The sequence below is a fragment of the Papio anubis genome, chromosome 6 (genome assembly GCF_008728515.1).
Source record: "Papio anubis isolate 15944 chromosome 6, Panubis1.0, whole genome shotgun sequence".
Classification (NCBI taxonomy): Eukaryota; Metazoa; Chordata; class Mammalia; order Primates; family Cercopithecidae; genus Papio; species Papio anubis.
Genome location: NC_044981.1, coordinates 36,677,757 through 36,704,657, shown reverse-complemented (window position 1 = coordinate 36,704,657; position 26,901 = coordinate 36,677,757). Strand labels below are relative to the sequence as shown.

Genomic DNA, 26,901 nt, shown 5'->3' with positions numbered 1-26,901 from the left:
TGCAGCGAGCTGAGATCCGGCCACTGCGCTCCGGCCTGGGCAACAGAGCAAGACTCCGTCACAAACAAACAAACAAACAAAAAATTGAATATTTATCTCTAGTATTGGAATGACTTTCTGTATTAGTAATTATTTCTACCCATCTCATCCCTTCCATGTACTTGATTCTATGTAGTATGTGTTTTCTTTCAAATACAGGACTTCCTGTTTTGTTTGCCCTTCGGGTTGAACAGTGGAGGTGCCAGGACATGATTGCTCCCTCTGCAGGGCAAATGGTCAGATAGCATCAGGGCTGCTCTCTGAGACAGTAGCCTCTGCTTAGCCCTGTGTGCAGTGTTTAACCTTTCAATAATCCTTCCTCTCCCAAACAAGCAAATGCTGCTGGGTCCCTTTGCTGAAGTCAGTACAGGAGAATCTATAGCTCCACGGATCAGCCAGAGGGAAGGTTTTCTAAGAGTAACAAATCTTTTTTTGCAACGTGCTTTTTCTAGAAGCTTTTTGTCATTCTGGCAGTAAACTTGTTTTCCACTTGCTGCCTTAGCAACAAGACCTGAAGTCACTCCCCCTCCAGTCAGTGGCTTGATTATAAGAGCACTAACATTATACACAGAACTAGAAGAAAATTCTATACTGGGGAAACCCACAGGCATTACCTGCTTCTTGGGTTAGAGAATTATTTATGTATATTCTTAGTATCTCCTTAAAGGAAAAGGTCAAATAGGAATCTTGGAAATGGTGCATCTGAACCTTGGGTGATCTCAAATCTGGAGTGAATGCTGTAGCTTACGTTCTTGTTAGGTGCCTGCCTCTGGCCACAACAAAGAACGGTGTTTCTCCGCAGAGTCCTCTGTGGTTACTGAAGGAAGAGCCAAAATGTTAAGGTTCCCTTCTTTTGTACCAATCTGAGGCTAACTCTCGTTTTCAGGATTCTTTGTTCAATCCGAGAATATAAAGTTCAAATTGAGAATAAATATTTGTTTACCAAAGAATAGAATTCAGATGGATTTTAGCTTTAGTTAATCCCTTGAGAGCTCATTTAAATATTTCTTGCCAAATTCAGTTTTATGTTTTAATAAAACGTGCTCAGTACAGAAGTTAGGTGATCACATAACTAAGGCAAAGGTTAAGGATTAACTGTAACCACAGGTAGGCTTGTGCTCCACTAGAGCTGAAGACTGCAAAATACTAGGGGTTTAAAGTTGGAATGCACAAGTTGCTGTTTTTCTGTATTTTCTTTAGTATGTTAAAGATGTACTATATGTGCCTTAGAAATTAAATCTGGTAGCATCCTCATAAGCAATGATGGAAAGCTAGATTAAGAAAAGGAACTCCTACCTTCCCAGAACAGGCAGAGAATGCCGTGAAATCTCCAAAGCAAAATGTCTTTAGGTCATAGTACTATGCCGTCTCTCTGTAAAGAAATGCATTTTTTTCTTAACAAATTCAAATTCCTAACTTCCAGGGCTTACAAAAAAAGAACCACGTCACCGGGTATACTTAGCTGGACCACATGGCCCTGAGCAGTCTCCCTGGATTTCACGTTCTCTGCCAAGAAGGGATCCTGGGTTGGAGGAAGGGAGAAGATACGTTAAACTTTAAACCCAAATATGGGCAAAAGATCGTTCCCTTGCTTCCTCATGCTTAGTTAAGACAGGTCAAGAACATTTTTTTAAAGGCTAGAGGATTAAAGCGAGAAGTGCCGTAGAGCCAGGAAATCTACATTCTGAATGTTGCTTGCATTCTGAATGTCTATGGCCCATAGTCCCCATACTGTGGTGCCCTAAGAGGAAGGACAAGCCCCTTCCTGTGTTCCTGAAGTCTTCGCCTTGGCCTGCCTCTCATAGATGCACCATTTTAACATCTAAAGTCAGTAACACAGTAATCCCCTCTTTATCCTCAGGGGATAAATTTTAAGACCTTCAGTGGGTGCCTGAAACTATGCATGGTACTGAACCCTATATATACTGTACGTTTTCCTATGCATACATACCTATGGTAAAGTTTAATTTATAAATTAAGCACAGTGAGAGTTTAACAGCAATAACTAATGATAAATTAGAACAATTATAACAATATACTGTGAAAAGTTATGGGAATGCAGTCTCTCTCCCTCTTGCTGTCTCCAAATATGATACCGTCCTGCAGGTAACTGAAACTGTAGAAAGCAAAACCACAGGTAAGGGGGGACTAACTACTATACTCTCCAAGACAACCAGCGTTCTCAACGTCCTAACCAAGAAATTCTGCATCCTGTAATCTCCTCTTTGAGTTTCTGTTTAATGGTATCCTACTCTGCCAAGCACTGCATCTGATATTTTAAATACTTGTCTCATTTAAATACCCTGTAAAGTTCGTGTTACTGACCTCATTTTATAGAGGAGGAAACTAAGTTTAAAAAAAACTGGGGGGTCAGGTGTGGTGGCTCACACCTATAATCACAACACTTTAGAAGGCTGAGGCAGCTGGATTGTTTCAGCCCAGAAGTTTGAGACCGGTGTGGGCAACATCTCTATAAAAAATTAGCTAGCTGTGGTGGTGCATGCCTGTAGTCCCAGCTACTTGGGAGGCTGAGGTGGGAGAATCGCTTAAGCCCAGAAGTCAAGGCTGCAGTGAGGCATGATCGTGCCACTGCACTTCAGTCTGGGCAACAGAATGAGACCCTGTCTCAAAAATGTATGTATGTATGTGTGTGTGTATGTATGTATGTATATATTTTTTTTTCTTTTTTTTTTTTCCCCCTTTAGTGACACACTTAATTAAGTGATGGAACTGGGCTACAAACCTGATTCTGTTGGACGCTAAAAGCCACATTGTGTCAAAACTCTGTAGTGCCTTTCAGTTTTAGAGTGCTGTCCTTGGAGGTGTCAGTTTTATTGTATTAAAGAAGACAGAGTCTCGTTCACCCACAATCTTATAGCTCCGAGAAATTTCTGTATTGAAACATTCTGTTCTGAACTATGTTCAGTATCCAGTCTCTGTCAGCTACTTGAAGACAGCTAACATAGGGAAGGGAGGAGAATATTGGAAACAGACTGTTACACTGTGGTTCACGTGGACAGCATTCACCCTCATCAGAAATGGCCAATCTGTTGCATATCTGCCTTCCTCTGCACTGTTTAAGTTTTAATTATCTTCCAACTGTCTGAGCTGCTGTTGAGGACCTCAGCAAGAACAAAGGATATTTGTTCTATTTTTCAGCAGTTCTCCTCTCTGCACACTGATGAAGTCACTGGCTGCCTGTGCCCTTATTATCTGGTTAAATCAGAGTCTGACTTGCGCTGAAAAGGCAAAGAAATAAATCTTAAACTTTACCTATATTCAGGATTTCTTGTGACAGAGAAAATGTGATACCTACTTCTCCAGTTTTGGTGTTATGACCCAGAACTAAGTTTTGTTTTGTTTTTCAAAAAAAGCAAAAAGAGAGAGGACTCTCCCATTCCTATCCCTTGGATTTTTCAATAACTTGGGTAGTGATAACTTCTTTTACCTTGGGGTGCTCCACTGTGAGCACCGTTAAGGAAATATGCTCATGATCAAGGATGGTACCTGTGCTGTCTCCTCCCCCTTTCAGTCGTTGCTCATGGATCAAGGCACTACTCCTGTGCTGGACAGGGCCTTTTTTGTTGTGGTGGTTTGTTTTGAGACAGAATCTCACTCTGTCACCCAGGCTGGAGCACAGTGGTGCGATCTCAGCTAACTGCAACCTCCGCCTCCTGGTTTCAAGCGATTCTCCTGCCTCAGCCACCCAAGTAGCTGGGATTACAGGCGCATGCCACCACGCCTGGCTAATTTTTGTATTTTTAGTAGAAATGGGGTTTTGCCATGGTGGCCAGACTGGTCTTGAACTCCTGACCTCAAGTGATCCACCCACCCAGACCTCCCAATGTGTTGGGATTACAGGGCACCACGCCTGGCCCTGAATTCTTAATGTAGAGTTTCAGGCTGCTCCTCCAGTCATTGATGTTGGGCCATTAGTTGAAGCCTTTTGCCATTTCTAGGCTAGATCTTTAGTATGGGGAAAGTCCAGGATGTTTGCAACTTTTTGCTTGAGAAAAAGGAGCTTGGCTTCTTTCTTTTGATGTCACATTTTTTAAAATATGTATTTGAGTAGGGACATTACACCATTTTTGCAAATTATGCTATAATTTTTTTTTCTAGAGACGTAGAAAGCATTGTAGAAGTAGAATAATTAAACTTGTTGTGAGCATTGCATATAACAGGCTGATCAGAAGGTGTGATATATAATGGTGAATTGCTCATTTGACTTCAGGATTATGCAGCAGAGATAACATTATCTTCATTTACACAGAACTTTTTATCTGGAGGCATCTCTCAATGCGTTTCCCACCATATATATTATTTTGTTTGTTATCACAAATACTATCATAAGGGTATAAAATGTATTCCAGTATAACTTTTTATTCTCAGTTGCTTATAACTGCAGGGCGAGAGAGGGGAGGGTTGCATATTTTCTTGCATTCCTAATGTTTGCACTGGGTAAAATTTGGGAAATAAGTTGTCTAAACTTGGAAAACCTGATTCCATATATTGTTTTAAAAAGAAAGAACAGGAGGGAAGGAAGGTTATTGAATCCCCTTAGGTTAGCCTGGAATATATTAACCTTAAGAACCGCCATTGGGAAAAGACCCTGTTAGTCACTTCCTGGCTCTTCTGTGCACAGTAGGAGAGCTGTCTCTCCTTTGGTAGAGATTTGAGCTAGAGAGTAGCAAAATGATGTGATCAAATTCCACTAAACCACATTCCCTCTATTCCCTCCAAGGTTGCAGACAGCAGCACTCAGGCTGTCACAGCCATATACAGTTGAAAATGCTATGCTGGTTGAGTTTCTGTGGGTTTAAGGAAATGGACAAAATTAGATTCAGGCCAAGGTGCCAGAATTAATACACTCCTTCCCTTCCAGAAAGCATCAGGGAGATTGTCACTGCCAAAGTGAAGGACAATATAGTCTTTACTACCCAGACCAGTAAGAACTTATGTTGAATGAACCTACCCATCCATCCAAACCCAGTAAAAGCAGTACTTTCTGTCTGCCTTGAGGGTTTGAAGGAATAGATTAGGGCCAAATTCCTGCTTAACCAGTGGGCTCTGGTACATGTAGCAGTTGCCTTGATTCTCAACACAGGAAGAGTGGTGTCTCCCTGCAGTAGGTGTGAGCACACTGGACAGGCAGTTCAGGAGATAGCATTAATATTGGTTATAAAGATGAGTGATCAGCTCATGTCAAGGAGCAGATGGCTAAATGAGGTGCACAGGGAATGCCATGAGAGTCAGGCTTGAAGAATCAGGAGGGAAAATAGCCCATGATATAAAAACCCCAAATATAGTCTCCTTAATGTGAATTTTCTAAATCGGCATTTACATTATACAGTTAACTTGGACTGATGAGAAATGTAAGGAAATTACTGAATTAGTGAATAGCGATTAACTCAGAAGTAAAATTATATCGTCTAAATTGAAGGTTGTTTTACACAGCAGAGGGGTGGAGATTACTAAAACCTTGTCCAGTCTGTCATGTCCTAATTGAAATCTGTTCATTTAATATACCCCATCCTTCAGAGTGCATAGTTCATAATTTGGGAGGCGTTATCAGTTAATCTAGTTATTTTTCCTGGTTCTTCCTTTGAATTCCAGTAAGACGGTGTGTGGCACGTCCCTCGTGGAGTCATGTGACACTCAGAAGAGTGAGTTTATCTGTTCATTAACCTGTGAACTGTCAGGTCCCTTTGGAGAGTGAAGAGAGCAAGTTACTCCAAGGTTAATGCTTGTTTGTTGGAGATGAAGTCTCCAGGGAATTAAAGAGGATGAACAGGCCAAGATGCTCAAGGGCTGCCCAGTGAAACTCTGCACTGTGTGCAGGTGCCAGATTGATGTGGCCAGGATGGAGGCTGCAGAGCAGGCTGGGCCATCTCTGCAGATCACTTCCTCTGGTCAGGAGACTTCCCAGCAGTCAAGTGGGAGGCTGGCATCAGTGTATAAGGTTAACTTCCTAACAAAGATTTAGGAGCATTATTAAAATAAACTGTGAGGAGTTTTCAGTAGTTTCTGGATTTTTCCTTTTAAAGAAGAAAGCAATATTGATTTCGTGCATTCATCTCCAATGGATGAAATCTTCCACTGAGCTGGAAAGCATCTGATTGTGCACATGTGCTCCCGCACATTCCTAACCACAAGGCAAGAGCAGAAGCTACTTGGTATTATCTGGTAAAAATGTCTTCAGGTCATGTACCTGACTGACATTCAGGGGTTGAACTGAACAGCACCTGGTTTGGTTTTTTTGGGTAAATCCAATCTAAGTTCTACTTAATTTTCTGCAAAATGACATCTCCCTTATTTTGCTATAATTCTTCTAGGTTCAATTGGAGCTACCCATAAGGAGCAGATACAGGGTCTGAGGTCAAGCTTAGAGTATCCTTTCTTTGGTCTATATCCTGGTGTACTATATGTTTAAGTGACGTGTCTTATTCTGGTATCCTTGGATTGGTTGTGGTGGGAGCTCATTTTCAACAGATTTTCTTTTCTTTTTACCATCAGGTATATTCGAATTGTTGGGACTCACAACACAGTGAACAAGATTTTTCACATTGTGGCTTTTGAATGTATGTTTACAAACAAAACCTTCACTCTTGAGAAGGGGCTGATAGGTAAGTATCACAATTACATTTTTATATATATATTTAGGTATTTTATCCTCGAATACTTTGTTACTCTGTTAAGTTATCTTAATCAGTTCTAAGGACTCTGGTTGATTTAAATGCCTTATTGCTGGGTGACATAGGGAATGGCTTACCTTTTTTAGAAGTATTCAAAATAGCAATTTCAATGAACTTAAAAGAATGAATGTAAATGTTGTACTAGTGCTTAAGAGTTGAAAATATTTTGGTAATTCATTCAGATTTGCTATGTAGCGAATGTTTGTGATGGCCGGGTGAAGCCCCTCACACGAAGGGATTTAATGATAGGTGAGTTTGAAGAGAAGTCGGTATGATATTGGTTGGATGTTCAGACTTTCCATGGCTGTGCAGGTATTTTGGCCTTTGATTTGATAGGAGTGGTATGCTTAGCTGTGGAGGTATCTTCTTTTCATGGATATATAAATTCATATTTGCCTGATGTAGCCTCAAGAAAGTTCAACTCATGAACGTGCCTCCATATAATTTAAATAAGACCAAAGTGACTGAATTGTCACTTTTGAATTGTCATTGCAAAAGTCAAGTGATTGGATGGGAAATACTGCCTGACTGATATTTGGAAAGAGGATTTTAAATTTTGGTGTAATTGTTTGCTTGGTTGTTTTCTGTCTTGTTTTGTTTTTATTTTCAGTAATGGGTAGTCTGGGCATTGTGCACAGTCCATCCCAGGTCTTGACATTCATGAGTAGCTTTGCCCATCCAGACTGCTTATTCTGCTTTTTTTCCCCCCATGCCCATAGGTTTTCACTCACCTGCTGCAAAGATCATGCTTAGATCAATTAGCTCCTTGATTCTGTCCCTTTATTGCAGTTTCCTTTGAGAAGAGACTTCGTATGTTCCGGTGTGGGGATAAGATGACCTTGCCTTGTGGTCTAAAATAGAATTCTGTACCTTTACAAAGGGACTCATGTCACCTCTCCTTCCCAAGTTTTGTTCATGTTGGCACACATGTCCATATTGACCTAAAAGCATGGGAATAACTATAATGAGAAAGATGAGTGTAACTTGCAAATGTTTATTAACTCTTTAAATGGTCATAGCCTAAATTTTCCTAACATCTGCTGAGTCTAAAGCCTAATCCTTTACTTACGGAAATTTGGGAGAATAATATTAATAAAGTAGCAGGAGTGGAAAATTTTCCAATATAGAGAGTATTTGGAGCTCAACTGAAATAGCTGCCTTGGTTTTAATTTTGTTATGAATATACTTTTAACATTAAATATAAATATTAATAATTTGTGTGACTTTTGAGTAATTTGAAAGTTAGCAAGTTTGAAGCATTACCTGATATTATTGTATTTTAATTCTGTAGGCTGTACAGAATTGTGGTGATGGAGGGTTGCTGGGAGGGCATTCTTTTTCACCTGTTGTTCAGGCTCTTCTACAGACTGTAGGCCTCACTGTGTATCTGACTGTGTAGTTAGGAGAGCCCTCAGTGAGAAGGATCTTAGAAACCAAGACCCTTCTTATTTACAAGATGTGTAGCATTTGGCTACTTATTTCAGCTCAGTGCACTGCATTTTTGAACATGCTGCATAGAAGGCATCATCTACATCAGTCAGCCCCCTCTTCTTACTGGAGGAAGAACAGTTTTGTGGACACTGTAATTATGAAAGAAACAAACCTGTCTGGCATGAAACTCAGGATTGGTTGTCATGAGGGGTGCTGCTGTTGGTATGCATGTTTTGTCCAAATTGAACTAGTCAGCATCATCAGAAGCCGTAACAGTCTCAGATATGTTGGTGATGAAAGAAAATTACAGAGATACAAAAAGTGTTTTTGGTGCAGGTGCCAGATTGATGTGGCCAGACATCAATTAGACACTCTTCTTCAAGCACTCTTCCATGATGCTCACAAGTTTGACTGCAAAGAACACTGTAATCATCTGCCTGTTATTGTCCCTCAGCCAAATGGGAGCAGTGGTGCAGGTAGGCAGATATATACATGCGCTTGCCAGAAGATGGTCTGCAGTGGAACCCCCTCTGACCCTCCTTGAACCATCCTCACAGTTCAGAGCTGCTCATCCGCGGCAGTGGTGTGAGTGGTAAGGAAGTTCAGGGGGATTTCGTTATCCTCTGACATTGCAGCTCTGCTTACCTTCCAGAGGTGTTTAAAACAGTAATCTCCAGCTTTCCATGTTGATTATCTCAGGTGCATTTTAGCAACACACAGGCCTTGGCCAGTCACCCTACTGGTCCTTGACAGGTCCTCTACGGGGGTACAGGTATGTCAAAATCACCTGGAGTTATTTTTAAATTGCAGATGCTTACTTCTTACACTTTCTTCAATCCTGTGAAATATGCAGTCCCTTCCTGAGAATCACTGATATGAACTCCATGATTTCTTGGGGAAAAAAAAGTAAAACTAAGATAATGTCATCATAAGTAATTAGAGTGTCAAATCCTACTTTTTTTTTTTTTTTTGAGACAGAGTTTCACTCTGTTGCCCAGGCTGGAGTGCAGTGGCACGGTCTTGCCTCGCTGCAACCTCTGCCTCCTGGGTTCAAGCAATTCTCCTGTCTCAGCCTCCCAAGTAGCTGGGACTACAGGTGTGTGCCACTATGCCTGGCTAATTTTTGTATTTTTAGTTGAGACAGGGTTTTGCCATGTTGGTCAGGCTGATCTTGAACTCCTGACCTCAGGTGATCCACCTGCCTCGGCCTCCCAAACTGCTGGGATTACAGGCGTGAGCCACTACGCCTGACTCTCAAATCCTACCTTGATGTTTCTAGATTCAGAATGTTTTTCTTTCACAATTCCTGGTCTTCTTTTCATAGTGCAGGCTCCTATAATTATTCTTCTGTAGGCCTCAAAAATCACTTTTATAATATTTTTAATTTTAAAAAGTCAGATTCTAATGTTATTATTTAAAATATATAATGATGACAGGAAATAACATAAGTAAAAATAAGCACACCCACTATATGAGATTTTAGTCTTCTTTTCCCACCAAAGGGGTTCTTTCCCATTTTTGATGACTGTGTCATGCCTCATACAGCTTCACTGGCACAGATTCATGGGAGGCTTTGAAGTCCTCGGGTTCACATAGCCACAAGAAGAGGCCCTAGTTCAACCGCGTTGCCTGGAGCCGGGCCTTTCTCCCACCTTTGCTGTTGCCACTATGACCTCTTCTCATTTGGTGGCTGCATCTGAATCTTGTTGGAATGTATTCTTTCCTGGGAGAGTCAGCCTGTGATGACTGTCTCCTCTGTGTTAGAAGGCATTTGTAAGAAACCCTAACCTGTCTTACTAGTGAGGCATGGAAGAAGTAATTAGAAGAGATGTGACTGCTATTTCATAAACGTTCAACCTCCCAAACAATGTATTTACTTTGCCTTAGCACTCCACTTTGGTGATACTTGCATAGCATTTGCCAAGTCCTTCTGATTTTTTTGTAATGATTTCCAAATCTGCCTTTTCATTTAATCTTGTGTTTAAATTCACTTTTTAATGCCCTACTAGTTATCCAAGTAGAGAGAGCAGTACCTATCACCCAGCTTTAAAGAATTATCAATTCACAGCTAACCTAGTTTTATCTGTATGTGATCTACTTTGTCCCTATCAGATTATTTTGAAATTAATCTTGGACATTTTATCATTTCATCTATAAATACTTTATTATGCAAATCTAAAAGTAAGGCCTCCTTATTGTAGCCATAAGCACAATGCCATCATACTACCCTAAAATTGAACAGTAATTCCTTAAGAGCATTAAATATGCAGTCAATGTTCCAACTTCCCTAATTGTTTCAAAGTCTGGAGTCAGAATGTGTTTTTATAGGTTGAGTAAATCAGAACTCAGATAAGGTCCATATTATGCAAATAACTGTTGTGATTCTTAAATCTCTTTAAATCTATAGGTTCTCTTCTATTATCTGTCTATCTTTGTCTGTTTTTCTCTAATTATTTATTTGTTAAGAAACTAGGCTTTTCTCGTATAGAGTGTCTACCAGTCTGGATTTTGGTCATTGAATTTCCATGGTAATATTTAGCATGTTTATCTTTTGCATTTCTTGTAACTTGGTAGTTAGATAGAGCCTTAATCAGATTCAACTACTATTTTTTGGTAATAATGTTCCATAGGTAGTGTTGTGTGTATCTGTCCAGAAGCAGAGAAAACCTCTCGTTGTCTCTCTCTTTTGGATGTTCACATCCATTGATGATTATTTTCTGGATTCATTATTTCGTAATTTTGGATTACAAATGGTTATTTTCCAAGTATGTCATTCCTTCTTCATTTAGTCCCTAGAAAGAGAAAATTTTCTTCAACACTCATTTAGTAACCCTGAGATACAATTCGCTGAGGAAAAGAAGGATAAATATTACATTCTTTCCCTTTGTTCACCAGTTTTCAAAATAAAGAGGTGGTTCCCTAGCATCCTTCAAGGGTGACAAAGGTTTGTTTTGGGATTTGTTAGGGGGAGGTAAATACATATCATTTTGAATTTGTGGGAATAAACACGATTGAAATCTTTTAATCACTTGCGGTTATTAGTAACGATATTCAAATCATTGTATCTTTAGCTTCTTCAAATTGGTTTTTGAGTCTTTTGATAAGACTTTAGTAGTCCTTGATAGCTCCGTGCTTTCTGGCATAACAAGATGTACTAGGTTTATTTTGTACATTTCCTGCCCTTGATCTGGAATCAGCCATTTCTTCATGAAGGCTTGGTACTGTATAGAGGAAAATTACATTTGGAAACCTCAGTGTAGATACTGTAGATGATCTTTGCTACTGTGTTTGTTGCTATTTGTAGACCCTTTAGTAGACAGAACTAGGAAATACATGTACATACACTTAATTATTTATATGACATATATTTAGCAGATGAAATGTATCATGAGTATATAGTGACACTTCTAATTCAAATTCAGTACTGTAAGATTTTCGTTTAAGCTTTTCATCTTTCTTTCATCTCTTTTTCTTCATAGGTAAAATCTTGGTTATCAGTGATACAGTGCAATATTCATTTGCTCTGTCGCCAGTACATACAGAATAGCTATGAACCATATGATTACTGAAAATAGCTTTAAGATTTTTGTTACTGATTTTCAGGTCCTTCTATCTCTAGAAATATACAGTAAAATGACAATGTTTTAAAGTCACTTGCAATGATTCTCTGTGTAGTTATGCCACTAGTTCAGTATACAATTAGGTTCATCTGTTCCATTTTGCTTTCAATATTTAGGGATTGCCTTTAAAAAACTTTTGTTTCCTAACTATGTAAAATACTTACATTATTCTAAAATCAAATCTACAAAAGAGCTATATTCAGATAAATGAAGCTTCTATTCCTGCCCTCTCTACCTCTGTAAATAATCTCTTTTTTTCCTCCTTTAGTTTGTTGTTATTATCCTTCCATTTAAAAGTGGGAAAAATATATTTATTTCTATATTTATATTTTGTATCTTCCCAATGTCTTTAAACAATTGGTAGCACACTATATACCATACATGTTATATATTTTTTACTTTACTATGCTTCTTTTTCTTTCTTTCTTTCTTTCTTTTTTTTTTTTTTTTGAGACAGGGTCTTGCTCTATTGCCCAGGCTGTTCTAGAACTCCTGGGCTCTAGACATCCTCTTGAGTAGCCAATAGGACTGTAGGCACATACCACCACACTTGGTTTCACCTTGCTTTTCTGTACTTAACACTTATTTTGGAGCTAGCTATAGAGAAAGATATTATTTGTTTCTTTTTGTAGCTGCATGGTCCTCATTAGTATAGATATACCATCATTTATTTAACTGATGTTAAATAAACAGTTTTCTATTGATGAACCATTTGGGTTGTTTTCAATCTTCCACTCCTACAAATAGTGCTATTGCCTTGTGTATAAGTCTTTTCCTATTTTTGCCAGTGTATCTTTGGGATAGATTTCTAGAGAAGGGATTGTATGATCAAAGAGTAAATGCATATAGAATTTTCCTAGATATTGCCAAATTCACTTTCATAGGGATTATAACATTTTAAAATTCTCACTAGTATTGTATGATAAAGCCTGTTTCCCCACAGCCTTGCCAGTGGAGCATATTGTCAAACTTCTGGACTTTTGCCAGTTTGATAGGTGAGAAATGGTATCTCAGTGCAATTTTAACTGCATTTCTCTTATGAGAGAAATTGAATATCTTTTCATATGTTTAAGGGCCATTTACATTCCCTTTTTTCTTTTTTAAATGGCTCTTCTCCTCTTATGAGTCTTCTAGATGAATAGAGAATATGGTTTTAGTAAGACTTGGGGGAGCAGTAAACACTTTACACTCAGATTGGAGTGTGACCATTCAACATTACAGAAGTCTGTTTGTGCTTCCTAAGGTCTCCTGGTTCTCCTGGAAAATAGAAGTTCTCGTATGTCCCCCTCCATCCTTGTCCCTGGTTCAACCTCTCTGCTTAAGAGATAATAATAGAGCATAGAGCTCTAGGTTCAAAATTATGGTTTCATTAACCCTTTCAAAGAATAGGAATAAGATTCTATTATCAGCTTTAGGCTATTAAAGTGTTACTTTTGTGTCTTACCAGCTTGGATCCAGGAAGACTGGTAGCTTTTTGTTCTGTACAGTAGACCCCCTTATCTGTGGTTTTGCTTTCTGTGGTTTCATTTACATGTAAGCAACCATGGTCCAAAAATATGAAATGGAAAATCCCAGATAAACAATTTGTAAGTTTTAAACTGCATGCCATTCCTGGTAACATGATGAAATCTTGTGCTATCCCACTGTGCCCCACCAGGAATGTGAATCATCTGTTTGTTGAGTGTATCCATGCTGTATATGCTACCTGCCTGTTACTGTGTAGTGAAAAACATAGTGTATATTGAGTTTGGTACCACATGAAGTTTCAGACATTCACTGGGGATCTTGGAACATATCCCCTGTGGGAAGAGGGGACTACTGGGATTGATCTAGGGCAACCACAATCAGCAGCATAAGTACAAGAACTCTGTTGCTGAAGCTGTTGGTACACTCACCACTGCCGCCACACCTGGAGTTGTGCTATCTGAACAGAAACACTGGAGTCCATATTCACCTGCTGCTACCTTCAGTACCACTAGAAACAAATAGACAAGAACATGTGTTTTTCCTTCCTCCTATATTTCAATCTCCCACCAGACTCTTCTGTTGGCAGAACAAAAAACAGCCTGGTAAGTGGAGTCTGGGTGACTGTAGTTTTCAAAGGTTTAGCCTCTGAGATCCAGTGTAGAACAAGGGAAGGAAGAGAGCTGAAAGCAAACAGATGACTGACACAAAGACAGGAAGACAGGCAGTGTAAAGGAGGCTCCTTCCAACAGGAAACTTACCATCTGATTCAAAGTAGCCGGACAGTCACACTGGCAAGGTATGGAAATAAGTGGAGTGGAGAACAACAGACAAAGGCATAAACAGGCATGGAGAAAGGTTAAGTATTGATTTGGGCTGCAAAGGAACCCAACATATCTCTTGCCTAGTAAGATAAGGCTTCATGAAGAATGGTAATTTGAGCTCGGCCTTGAAAGATTCAGTAAATATTAAGGGGCATTACAGAAGTGCTAATTTACATAGCAATAATACTGTTTCCTTCAGAGGAGCTGAAGCTAGTAAATAAAAATAGGTTGTCTGTGGTTGCTGCTGTCATTTAAATCTATTTTGAGATTGTAACAGTATGTTTAGAATGCTGTAAAATTTCTGGGAAAGTAAACAGAGTTGGAAATCTGGGCTGTGAAGGGTTTTGGCATCCAGTGGCCTAGGAATATAATACGACTTCTGTGCTTCACAATTATGTTTAGTAAAGTGAATGTCCTCCGGAGCAGAAACAGAGATTCGGTAGTGAGGGAGTTCAGTAGCAGATGAAGGTGTTAGAATGTGGCAAAGAAGCAAATGTCCTGGCTTGGCAGAGGGGCCTTAAATGCCTTAATGCAGATAGTTTCCTACAATGGCACTGGTGAGTCTGAACTAGTGTAGACCAGGAGGCTGTGCTTTTCCAAGTCCTATTTCTCTAACCAGATATTAAGGCTGGTTCTGCTTGTCAGTAAAGCTTAACTTCTTTAGCTATTGTAAATTTCTTGGCATTAAGCAGACATTTATTAAGAGGCTGCTGAGTGTATCTTAGACACAGGGGAGAGAAAGACACATGGGTGTAGTTTCTGCCTTGAAGGATCTTAAGAGCTAATAGAGAAGAAAGACACTTAAACAGAAGGTGACAACTCAGTAAAATAAGTCATGTATCCGGAAGTTTCAGCAGATGCTGTAGGAATGCTGAACAGGGGGCATTAACCTCAGCTGAGGGAATGGTATCAGGAAGACCTACTAGTGGAGGGTATGAATTGGGTCAGGGATATGGTTTGGCAGTGTCTCCACCCAAATTTCATCTTGAATTGTGATTCCCATAATCCCACATGTCGTGGGAGGGACCCGGTGGGAGCGCCGTTCTTGTGATAGTGAGTGAATTCTCACGAGATCTGATGGTTTTATAAGGCGACTTTCCCTCCTTGTTTGGCACTTCTCTTTCCTTCTGCTGTGTGAAGAAGGTGCCTTTCTTCTCCTTCCCCTTCTGCCATGGTTGTAAGTTTCCTGAGGCCTTCCCAGCCATGCAGAATTATGAGTCAATTAAGCCTCTTTTCTTTACTAAATTACTCAGCCTCAGTTATTTTTTCATAGCAGCATGAGAATGGAATAATACAGTCAGTCCTTAAGGAAGGGAAGAGTGGGGAAGCTCAGGGGAGAATCACACAAAATGGTCAGTGTGTGCAAAAGCTTATCTCCTACCCATTCCACAGGCAGAGCCCCTTCTAGTGGACCACCTTGCACCCGATGGAGGAATTGGAGTAGAAGTTACAGTTAACTGTAGTCTTTTACTTTTCCCTTCTAGGGTTCTCAGCTTAGTATGTGGTCAGTGTGTATGTATGTGTAGTAGTCCATTTTCACACTGCTATAGAGAACTACCTGGAGGCCGGGTGCTGTGGCTCACACTTGTAATCCCAGTAGTTTGGGAGGCTGAGGTGGGCAGATCACCTGAGGTCAGGAGTTCGAGACCAGCCTGGCCAACATGGTGAAACCCCATGTCTACTAAAAATACAAAAATACAATTATGGTGGCGGGCACCTGTAATCCCAGCTACCTGGGAGGCTGAGGCAGGAGAATCACTTGAATCCGGAAGGCAAACATTGCAGGGAGCTGAGATTGCGCCACTGCACTCCAGCCTGGGAGACAGAGTGAGACTCTATCTCAAAATAAATAAATAAATAAATTAGCTGGACATGGTGGCACGCGCCTGTAGTCTCAGCTACTCGGGAGGCTGAGGCAGGAGAATCGCTTGAACCCGAGAGGCAGAGGTTGCAGTGAGTCAAGATCATGCTGTTGCACTCCAGGCTTGGCAACAGGGCAAGACTCCCTCTCAAAAAAAAAAGAACTACCTGGAGGCCGGGCACAGTGGCTCTCGTCTGTAATCTCAGCAGTTTAGGAGGCCAAAGCAGGTGGATTGATTGAGGCCAGGGGTTCAAGACCAGCCTGGCCAACATGGCAAAACCCTGTGTCTGCTAAAAATACAAAAATTAGCCAGGTGTGGTAATGCGCGCCTGTAGTTCCAGCTACTCAGGAGGCTGAGCCATGAGAATCCTTTGAACCCAGGAGGCGGAAGTTGCAGTGAGCTGAGATTACGCTACTGCTCTCTAGTCTGGCCAATAGAGTGAGACTCTGTCTTAAAAAAAAAAAAGTAAGATTAAAATAAAATAAAAGAACTACTTGGGACTGGATAATTTATAAAGAAAAAAGGTTTAATTGATTCACAGTTGTGCATGGCTGGGGAGAGGCCTCAGGAAACTTATATTCATGACAGAAGGCAAAGGAGAAACAAGGCACATCTTACATGGCAGCAGGAGAGAGGGTGAGAGAGCAAGGAAGTGCCACACTTTTAAACCATAAGATATCATGAGAACTCACTCACTATAATGAGAACAGCATGGGGAAATTCCACCCCCATGATCCAGTCACCTCCCACCAGGTCCCTCCCTCAACACATGGGGATTATAATTCAAGATAAGATTTGGGTATGGACACAAAGCCAAACCATACCAATTATGTATCTTATTATCCTTTCCTTTTTTTTTTTTAAGAATAAAGATTGCCTGAAAAAAATTTTTTACTGCTCTTGTTTTATAGGATTGACTTCATTTTACAGGATTGAATTTTTGGGCTCTACTTATATATTCCCTTATTATCATAAGGATAGATAGATATAGTAGTACGGATGTGTGTGTGTGAAGGTAAATGTAAATGTGTACAGTTTGTTTTTGTTTTTATTTTATTTTATTTTATTTTTGAGATGGAGTCTTGCTCTGTCACCCAGGCTGGAGTGCAGTAGCACAATCTCAGCTCACTGCAAACTCCGCCTCCTGGGTTCAAGTGATTCTCTTGCCTCAGCCTCCCGAGTAGCTGAGATTACGGGTGTGCACCACCACACTTGGCTAATTTTTGTATTTTTAGTAGAGACGGTTTCACCATGTTGGCCAGGCCTGTCTTGAACTCCTGACGGCAAGTGATCCTCCCACCTTGGCCTCCCAAAGTGCTGGGATTACAGGCATGAGTCACCATGCCCAGCTGTTAAATATAAGTTCTAGTTTCAGATAATCTCTGTGTTCACGCATATGAGCATATGCTTTTAGAAGCAGCCAGTACGTATCTTGAATGCATTGTTGCTTAGAAATGTCTTCCTCCAGATACCCTAACTCATCTTTCTCAAATTTGAAGCTGAACACATCCCTAGAGCAGGGGGCACAGTGCCGCCAGTCTCTTTGTTAAAGAATAGCAAAAGTGACCTTTACTCCAGTTCCCAGTAAGTTCCTCTTCTTCATCTGAGACCCCCTCAACCTGGACTTCATTGTCATATCACTATCAGCATTTTGGTCATAACAATTTAACAAGTCTCTAAGAAGTTCTAAGCCTTCCCTCATCTTCCTGTCTTCTTTTGAGCCCTCCAAGCTGTTCCAGCTCTACCCATTACCCAGTTCCAAAGTTGCTTCCACATTTTCAGGTATCTTTGTAGCAATGGCACACTTCTCTGGTACACATTTTTTTGTGTTAGTCCATCTTCACACTTCTGTAAAGACATACCTGAGACTGGGTAATTTATAAAGAAAAGTTTAATTGGCTCGTGGTTTTGTGGGCTGTATGGGCTTCTGTTTCTGTAGAGGCTTCAGGAAACTTACAGTCATGGTGAAAGGCAAAGGGAAAACAGGCACATATTTACATGGCCAGCAGTAGAGAGAGAGAGAGAGTGAAGGAAGAGGTGCTTTCAAACAACCAGATCTTGTGAGAACTCTATTATGAAAACAGCAAAGGGGAGGTCTGCCCTCGTGATTCAGTCACCTCCCACCAGGCCCCTCCTCCAACACTGGGAGTTACAATTTGACATGAGATTCGAGTGGGGAAACAGATTGAAACCATATCATACATGTATATAAGTTTTTACCAGAAGAGTGGAAATACTGCACAAAACTAACTTAACTGTTTTTTTTTTTTTTTCACTTTGTAATACTTGCACATTTTACTGATACTCTCTACCTTTGGCTTTTTGATGAATAAGGAAGGACTTAAGGGAAGGGACCTATGGGTGGCCCTGTCTTTCCCTTTCTTTTTACATCGTTATTTTCAGCATGTGTATTTGGCTAATACAAGGTAATAACAAGAGTGAAAAAGGATATGATAGAAGCAGGAACATCTTTACATGGCCAGCATCTGCATCTGAGATTGGTCATTGGTGCTTCTTGAAATGCCTTTGCCTTCCTTCTGCTTCATCACTAGCCATATTACCAAGAACCATCCACCCCTGGCCTACCTCATGCCATTAGAGATGGGATAATGGTCTGGAACAATGGTGGGGGCAGTAGGATGATGTGCGCTCATAAATTCGGTTGCTATTAAGTGAGCATGACAAGGAGATCTGCTGGAGTTTTAAAACTTTTTCTCCCACAAACAACAAATGCCTACCTGGAAATAAAGTTAATAAATCCACAGGCTTTAATGTAAAGAAACTATAAATCTTTAAAGAGCACTGATTAATGGAAAGAAATATTCCTGGATAGGAAAATTTAATACTGTAAAGATGTTGGTTCTTCCCATTTTAATGTATAAATTTAATATAGTACTACTACTCAAAATCCCAGTTTTTTTTTGTGTGTGTGTTTTAATATTTTGCTCAGTTATTTGAAAATATTTTCCAAGAGAATAAATAAGTAGAAATATCTTTTCCTTCTCCCCACTCCTTAAAAAAAGCCTGAAAAAAAATAAAAAAATAAAATGAATGAGGGGTCTATTCCCAGCAGGTATTAAAATTAGTACTGCATAGTAATGTGGCATTAATGCAAGAACAACCTGGTAGATAAATAAAGCAATCATCTACACTCTGAATTAGATCCCAGTATGTGTAAGAATGTAATGTGAGATAAAGGTGACATCTCACATCAATTAAGAACCAAAGGATAACACAGCAAATGATGCTGAGACAGTTAACAATTGCAAACAGTTACATGAAATTTTTTCCTCATACTAGATACAAAAGCATTTTCTTGTTAAAGAGGTAGATTTTACAATGTGACTCCAAAAGAGCTGTAGGAAACTGTATTAATAAGTATTTATCTTATCTCAAGGTGAGGAACAACTTCCTCAGCACAAAAGCAAAGGCAGAAACCGTAAACAGAATTCAAAGGTGTTTGACAAACTGGAAAAAAATAATTGCAACATACATGACAAAATAAGTACGAAAAAAAAGATGATTCCCTTACAGAAAATGTATACAAACAGCAGTTATTTAAAAAGAAAGGGCCGGGCACTGTGGCTCACGCCTGTAATCCCAGCACTTTGGGATGCCAAGGCGGGTGGATCACGAGGTCAGGAGATCGAGACCATCCTGGCCAACATGGCGAAAACCCGTCTCCTGAAAATACAAAAACAAAATTAGCCGGGCGTGGTGGTGGGCTTCTGTAGTCCCAGCTACTCGGGAGGCTGAAGCAGGAGAATGGTGTGAATCCGGGAGGCGGAGCTTGCAGTGAGCCGAGACCGCCCCACTGCACTCCAGCCTGGGTGACAGAGCAAGACTCCGTCTCAAAAAAAAAAACAAAAAAGAAAGCCGTAATAGTCCATAAACTTGAAAGTATTTCGCCTTGCTAATAATTAAATAAGTGCAGTAACAATTTTTTGGCTTACTTGGCAAATATTTTTCATTAAAATTTTTTATATATATATAAATAAGACAAAGTCATGTCTCATCAAAAATCAAACAATACAGAAGTACATAAGTAAAACATTTCTTTTTTTGCTTTTTTTTTCAGGACAGGGTCTGTCACCCAGGCTAGAGTGCAGTGATGCAATCACAGCTCCCTGCAGCCTTGACCTCCTGGGCTCAAGTGATCCTCCTGCCTCGGCCTCCCAAGTAGCTGGGACCACAGGCATGCCCCACCACACCCAGCTATTTTTGTTATTGTTGTTGAGACAGGGGTCCCATTATGTTTACCCAGGCTGGTCTTGAACTCCTGGGCTCAAACTATCCTCCCAACTTGGCCTCTCAAAGTGCTGGGATTCCAGGTGTGAGCCACTGCACCTGGCCAAAATAAAATGTTTTTGTGTTTCAACTTGCATTAGCCTAGTTATTGCTAAAATTGAGTATTTTAAAATATTTCTTGGTCCCCCCCCCCTTTTTTTTTTTTTTTGAGAGGGAGTCTCACTCTGTTGCCCAGGCTGGAGTGCAGTGGCGTGATCTCAGCTCACTGCAACCTCCACTCCTGGGTTCAGGTGATTCTCACGCCTCAGCCTCCCAAGTAGCTGGTCTTACAGGCATGTGCCAGCACTCCCAGCTAATTTTTGTAATTTTAGTAGAGATAGGGTTTCACCATGTTGGCCAGGCTGTCTCAAACACCTGGCCTCAAGCGATCCTCCTACCTCAGTCTCCCAAAGTGCTGGGATTACAGGTATAAACCACCACGCCTGGCCTGTTGCTTCTTTCTTATTAATTTGTGGATTATGGATATTTATTCCTTGCCTGTTATATACATTGCAAATATCTTCTCTCAGACTGTTACCTTTTAACTTTGTTTATGTTTAATTTTGAGTTATTCTTATCAGTCATTTTTTTTGTAGTCTGATTTTGCTTAGAAACTCCCTCCCCAGTTCAAAATATAAAAACATGTTCTTCTGCAGTAGTTGTCAACGATTTGTTATTTTTTTGTTATTGTTATATGTGTGTAAGCATTTAGCTTTTTACTCCATTTAACATTTCTTTTGTGTTTGGTCTGAGGTAGGGGTTTAACTTTTATTTCTAAACTTTGTTGCCAATTGTCTTGAAATTCTTTCTTGCTTATTTTATTCTTTGTTTCATTGATTTAAAATAACATATATCATAGATTTGTATGTCTATTCTAGCTTCTGCATCGTATCATTTAAATCACAGCATCTTCGTCATCTGTTTTGCTCTCTAGTGCTGCAAATCTACATCCATAGTTATTCTAAGTTTTCTAAGCTATTCTTTCCAATTTTCTTTTCCAATGAACTTGAAAATCGGCTTGTCAAGTTTCATTACACTTTTTTTTTTTTTAGAGATGGCGTCTCTAATAATTTGATGGTATTTTATTTTTTATGAGACAAGGTCTTGCTGTGTTGCCCAGGCTGTTCTCAAACTCCTGGGCTTAAGTGATATTCTCACGTCAGCCTCCCAAGTAGCTGGCACTATAGGTCTACACCACTGTGCCTGGCTCAAGTTTCATTTTTAAAATTCTGTTGGCAAAGGTAGTTTAAATGAAAATACTGACCAGGCGCGGTGGCTCACACCTGTAATCGCAACACTTTGGGAGGCTGAGGCAGGTGGATCACCTGAGGTCAGGAGTTCGAGACCATCCTGGCCAACATGGCAAAACCCCATCTCTACTAAAAATGCAAAAATTAGCCAGGTGTGGTGGCACGCCTGTAATGCCAGCTATTCAGGAGGCTGAGGTGGGAGAATTGCTTGAACCCAGGAGGCGCAGGTTGCAGTGAGCCAATATCGTGCCACTGCACTCCAGCCTGGGTGACAGAGCCAAACTCTGTCTCAAAAAAAAAAAGAAAAGAAAAAAAGGAAACATGTACCATCCAAGTCTTGGCAGCATATGAGACTGCCTATTTCTTACCACTCTCAGTAATACTGAGTATCTTCTTTTTTTTGAGATGGAGTTTTGCTCTTGTTGCCCAGGCTGAGTGCAATGGCGCTATCTCAGCTCACTGCAACCTCAGCCTCCCAGGTTCAAGCGATTCTCCCGCCTCAGCCTCTCAGGTAACTGGGATTACAGGCACCCGCCATCACGCCCAGCTAATTTTTTGTATTTTTAGTAGAGGGAGTTTTGCCATGTTGGCCAGGCTGTTCTCGAACTCCTGACCTCAAGACATCTGCCTGCCTCAGCTTCCCAGAGTATTAAGATTACATGTGTGAGCCACTGCACCTGGCCAGTACATGGTTTATAGAAGACAACTTGGCAATATCTATTAAGAGTCTTTAGGCCAGGCGCGGTGGCTCAGGCCTGTAATCCTAGCACTTTGGGAGGCTGAATCGGGCAGATCACTTGAGGTCAGGAGTTCGAGACTGACCTGGCCAACATGGCAAAATTCCATCTCTACCAAAAATACAAAAATTAGCTGAGTGTGGTAGCACGACCCTGTAATCCCAGCTACTCTGAAGGCTTAGGCGGGAGAGTCTCTTGAAACCAGGAGGCGGAGGTTGCAGTGAGCCGAGATCATGCCACTGCACTCTAGCCTGGGTGATAGCCAGACTCTGTCTCAAAAAAAAAAGTCTTTAAAATACTCCTTGATCTACTACTTTGACCTTTAATAATTCATCCTAAAAGAATATTCAGGAACAGCGTTTCTTCTACATAAATGTTCAGCACAGTGCTATTTATAATAACCCCAAAAGAGGAAGATTATGAATGTCTAATAATATGGCATAACAAAATGAATTATGGCACACTCAACACATCAAAATTTCTGAATATTCATATATTTCATAATACAGGGAAATAACCATAATAGAATATAAAATAGAAGTAGGATACCATCTTTATAGCCAGATTGATGCCAATATTTTTAAATTAAGTATATGATTTGTTTTATTTTGTTTTGTTTTTGAGATGAAGTCTCACTCTGTCACCCAGGCTGGAGTGCAGTGGCACCATCTCGGCTCACTGCAAGCTCCACCTCCCAGGTTCACGCCATTCTCCTGCCTCAGCCTCCCAAGTAGCTGGGACTGCAGATGCCCACCACCACGCCCAGCTAATTTTTTGTATTTTTAGTAGAGATGGGGCTTCACTGTGTTAGCCAGGATGGTCTCCATCTCCTGACCTCGTGATCCGCCAGCCTCAGCCTCCCGAAGTGCCGGGATTATAGGCATGAACCGCCATGCCCGGCCCTAAATATATGTATTTTTAATTGCATGTATGAATTTGCTAGGACAGCCATAACACACACACACACACACACACACACACACACACACACACAGTGGCTTAAATGACCGAAATATATTTTTTCACAGTTCTGGAGGCTGAAAGTCCAAGATCAAGATCAAGTTATTGCCAGGTTTGGTTTCTTCTAAGGCCTGTCTCCTTGGCATGTAAATGGCCACCTTCTTGCTGTACCCTCACATAGCCCCTCCTCTCTCTGAGTGGCCTGTGGTGTTTCTTCCTCTTCTTATAAGGACATCAGTCATACTGGATTAGTGCCCTACCCTTATGACCTTATTTTACCTTAATTGCCTGTTTAAAGCCCCTGTCTCCTAATACAGTCACATTCTAAGTTAGGGGTGAAGCTTTAGTATATGAATTCTGGGAGGACACAGTTCAGTCCATAATAGTGCATAAAAATGTAAGGAAGAACATCAAAGTGTTCACATGTTTTCTAGATGATGGCATTACCTGAGATTATTGGGCTTTTATTACATTTCCTGTATTTATATATTTTCTGTGAATGAAAATATTACATATTTTCAGTGAACAAAAATATTACATATTTTCGGTGAACATGTGTTACTTTTATAATCAGAGAAAAGTTAATTTAAAAAAAGTTATTTCCACATTGCCTATCCTAAGTGCGGGACAAGGCAGGATGAGCGGGGCCAGCAGCAGTGCCTTCTGGTGCGCCTCAGCACTCCATGTGCTCCCAAATACAGCCATTAAACTAAGAAAAGTCCTATTTCTGGATGAGATAGGGTAATTTCTTCATGAAATGTAGTGATACACCTGATGATTCTGCTGAATAAACCAAGAGTTGAGAATCTAGATGTTAGATACCAAATGAAAAAGTATGTACTGTGTGATTCTATTTGTGTACAATTCTAAGTAATGAAACTAATCTGTAACAACAAAAGCAGATCTACAGATCTCTGAAACTGGGGGGAGGAATTACAAATGGGCAGGGGATGATGGAAAGCTTTATTATCTGGATTGTGCTGATGGTTTCATGAGTGTCTACATATATCAGGACTCAAACTGTGCAGTTAAAATATGTGCAGTTTATTATATGTCAGTTATGTCTCAGGAAAGATGTTTAAAATGGGAGAGGGCACTGGAAGAAAAGATTTTGGCTAGCCTTTGGGGCATTACACTATTACTTATTTATTAAAATAGTGATGTGGGGCTGGGCTTTGCGAACCAAAAGAAACCTTTAGGATTTGGAGGCTATGGGGGCAGACTGCTGTGTACAGTTTTGGGAAGGGGCCTCTAAACCTGCTGGCCCCTTCCTGCCTCATAATCCAATATAACAGGGCTTGGGCTTGTCACTGTTTTGCATAAAAAGGAAGGAGTGTATGGGAGTGGAAGCCTGGTGGGTGAGCCAGTCTGAGACACAGCAATCTCTTTAAATGTATTGGCTCGTTAATATTGTGAAGATGGGGATGTTTCTTTTACAGCTGCATTAGATACTGATTTTTTAAAGACAGGAATTGGTACAGTGCTACAAGAGGGAAATATACTTAAAAATCACAACATTACCTGTGGTAAAAATTATCATAAAAACTACCTAGTGCTCAAGCAGGGGATTGCTTCAATTCTGCCCCTGTAATGACAGGAAATGGTCCTTGGTGAAGTTGTTTTCCATGAAGCTGTGATGAAATCAACTAAAGTGGTAATAAAGCAGAGTGTAAATGTGAGGGACTCAAGTAAGGTGTAAAAGTGCAGAAGGTGCTAGAATGTTTGAATTGGAATCCTCAGGAAATGATTCTGTAAAATATCAAACATGAATTGATTGAGTTCTCAATTCAAAACTGTCAGTAGTACAGGCAGGCCCCACGGCTGTGGGGAAAGTAGAGGAGGAGGCAGCTACCCCTACCCGCAACAACAGCTTATTTTTTGTGGTGATTCTTTGATGAGTTAATGTTCAGTAGATCCCCGTTATAAAAAGTTGGAAGCACATCTCAATAAAACCTCAGTAAGCTGTGGAAACATAAGTAAAATATACATGATCAGATATATTTTCTAATTATAGAAATAACTTTTATGTTGATACTGTATTCCAAATGACAAATCTGTTCCTTCTTGTCACCACTGCTACTGCCACCCTAGTGCAAGCCACCACCCCTCTCCTCACCGTTGTCATTTCTGTCTACTTACTGGTCTCACGTCGACACTGCCTAGTCTTTTTCACTGTTCTCCACCCTCCTGCCAGTGTTACCTTATCAGGACACTCTCTTATGCAAAATCACTGAGACTTTCTAGTGCCCTTAGGAGAAAGCTCAAACTCTTCACCCTGGTGCTCAAGGCCCTGCATGGTATGGTGCCTACTTATTTGCTTCATCTTGTACCAATTCTCATCTAGCTTTCTATATTCCAGCCACACAGGCCTTTCCATTCCAAAAATACACCATTCATTCTCTGACCACAGGATCTTTGTGCTTGCTCTTTGCTCTGGAATGCCCCTCGCCCTCTCCTCATCCTTAATCTCACTTTGTCAAACCCCACCCCCTTTATTTAAGATAACCTTCTATTATACCTTTAAATTTCAGATTAATGTCACTTCTTCAGAAAAGGCTTCCCTGACCCCCTTACCCCTAGTCTTGGTAAAGTTTCTTAGTATGATGCTTATAGATGTGGAGTTTTTTTTCTTTCAGAGCACTTAGTTTCATTTGTAACTATATATTTATTTACATGGTTTGATAATAGAAGAGACTGTCTGTTTTGTTCACTGCTGTATTCCCAGCGTTTGGAACCCTGATACTCAGTGTGTGTTGAATGAATGAATAAGTGGAATGATGTGTTGCGTTCTGAGGACCAGAAGATCAACCCAAATCCTGGTTTCCGCTCTGCAGCTGATTTACTATGTAATAAATAAGACTATCTTTCTGAGCCTCAGATTTCTCAGCTATAAAATGAAAAAAACTAACCTAATGAGCTGGGGCTCTTCGTTTTGTTTTGTTTTTTATTTTTTGAGACAGAGTCTCGCTCTGTCGCCCAGGCTGGAGTGCAGTAGCACGATCTCAACTCACTGCTAGCTCTGCCTCCCGGGTTCACCCCATTCTCCTGCCGCAACCTCCCGAATAGCTGGGACTACAGGTGCCCGCAACCACGCCCGGCTAACTTTTTGTATTTTTAGTAGAGATAGGGTTTCACCATTTTAGCCAGGATGGTCTCGATCTCCTGACCTCGTGATCTGCCCGCCTCGGCCTCCCAAAGTGCTGGGATTACAGGCGTGAGCCACCACGCCCGGTCTCTTTGTTGTTTTTAAACAGGTATCCATTAGGTATAGAGAACTGTGTTAATTGTATATGCCATTCTTAGTGGTCCTTCTTTTTTACCTTCTCTTTTACTCATATTTTTTCTTCTTTGAACCCTGCTTCTGTTCCCTTCTCTTTATGATACCGTCTCTAGTATGTTTATTTCCTTAATATATACCTATTCTTGTAAAAATCTATAATATTGGGCAATTTTGTATATGTGTTTTAATTTTCAGAAATGTTTTTATATTATAGATCTTATTCTTTTTTATACTTTCTCACCCAGTTTTAAAATTTATATATCATGTGTCTTAATGTTACTTAATATTCCATCATAATAATTATAAATGTATTATTAGAAAATTTATATAGTTCTTACCGTGTGTCATCACTGTTCTAAGCAATTTACATAAAGTCGTTTAACCCTTGCAACAGTCTTGCAAGGTAGATACCATTATTTTTCTCATGTTTCATTCATTCATTGCCCCGGTGATGG

At 40.3% G+C, this 26,901-nt stretch overlaps 1 protein-coding gene across 6 annotated transcripts in view; it reads left to right on the top strand.

Annotated features, from left to right (window-relative positions):
- BTBD9 (BTB domain containing 9) overlaps positions 1-26,901 on the top strand; it is a 480,044-nt gene that overhangs the window by 296,706 nt on the left and 156,437 nt on the right. For all 6 annotated transcript variants that reach the window (XM_031667673.1, XM_031667674.1, XM_031667675.1 and 3 more), the window contains exon 7: positions 6,553-6,662. In XM_031667673.1, the coding sequence (XP_031523533.1) occupies positions 6,553-6,662 (110 nt within the window). The remainder of the gene's footprint in view (positions 1-6,552; positions 6,663-26,901) is intronic.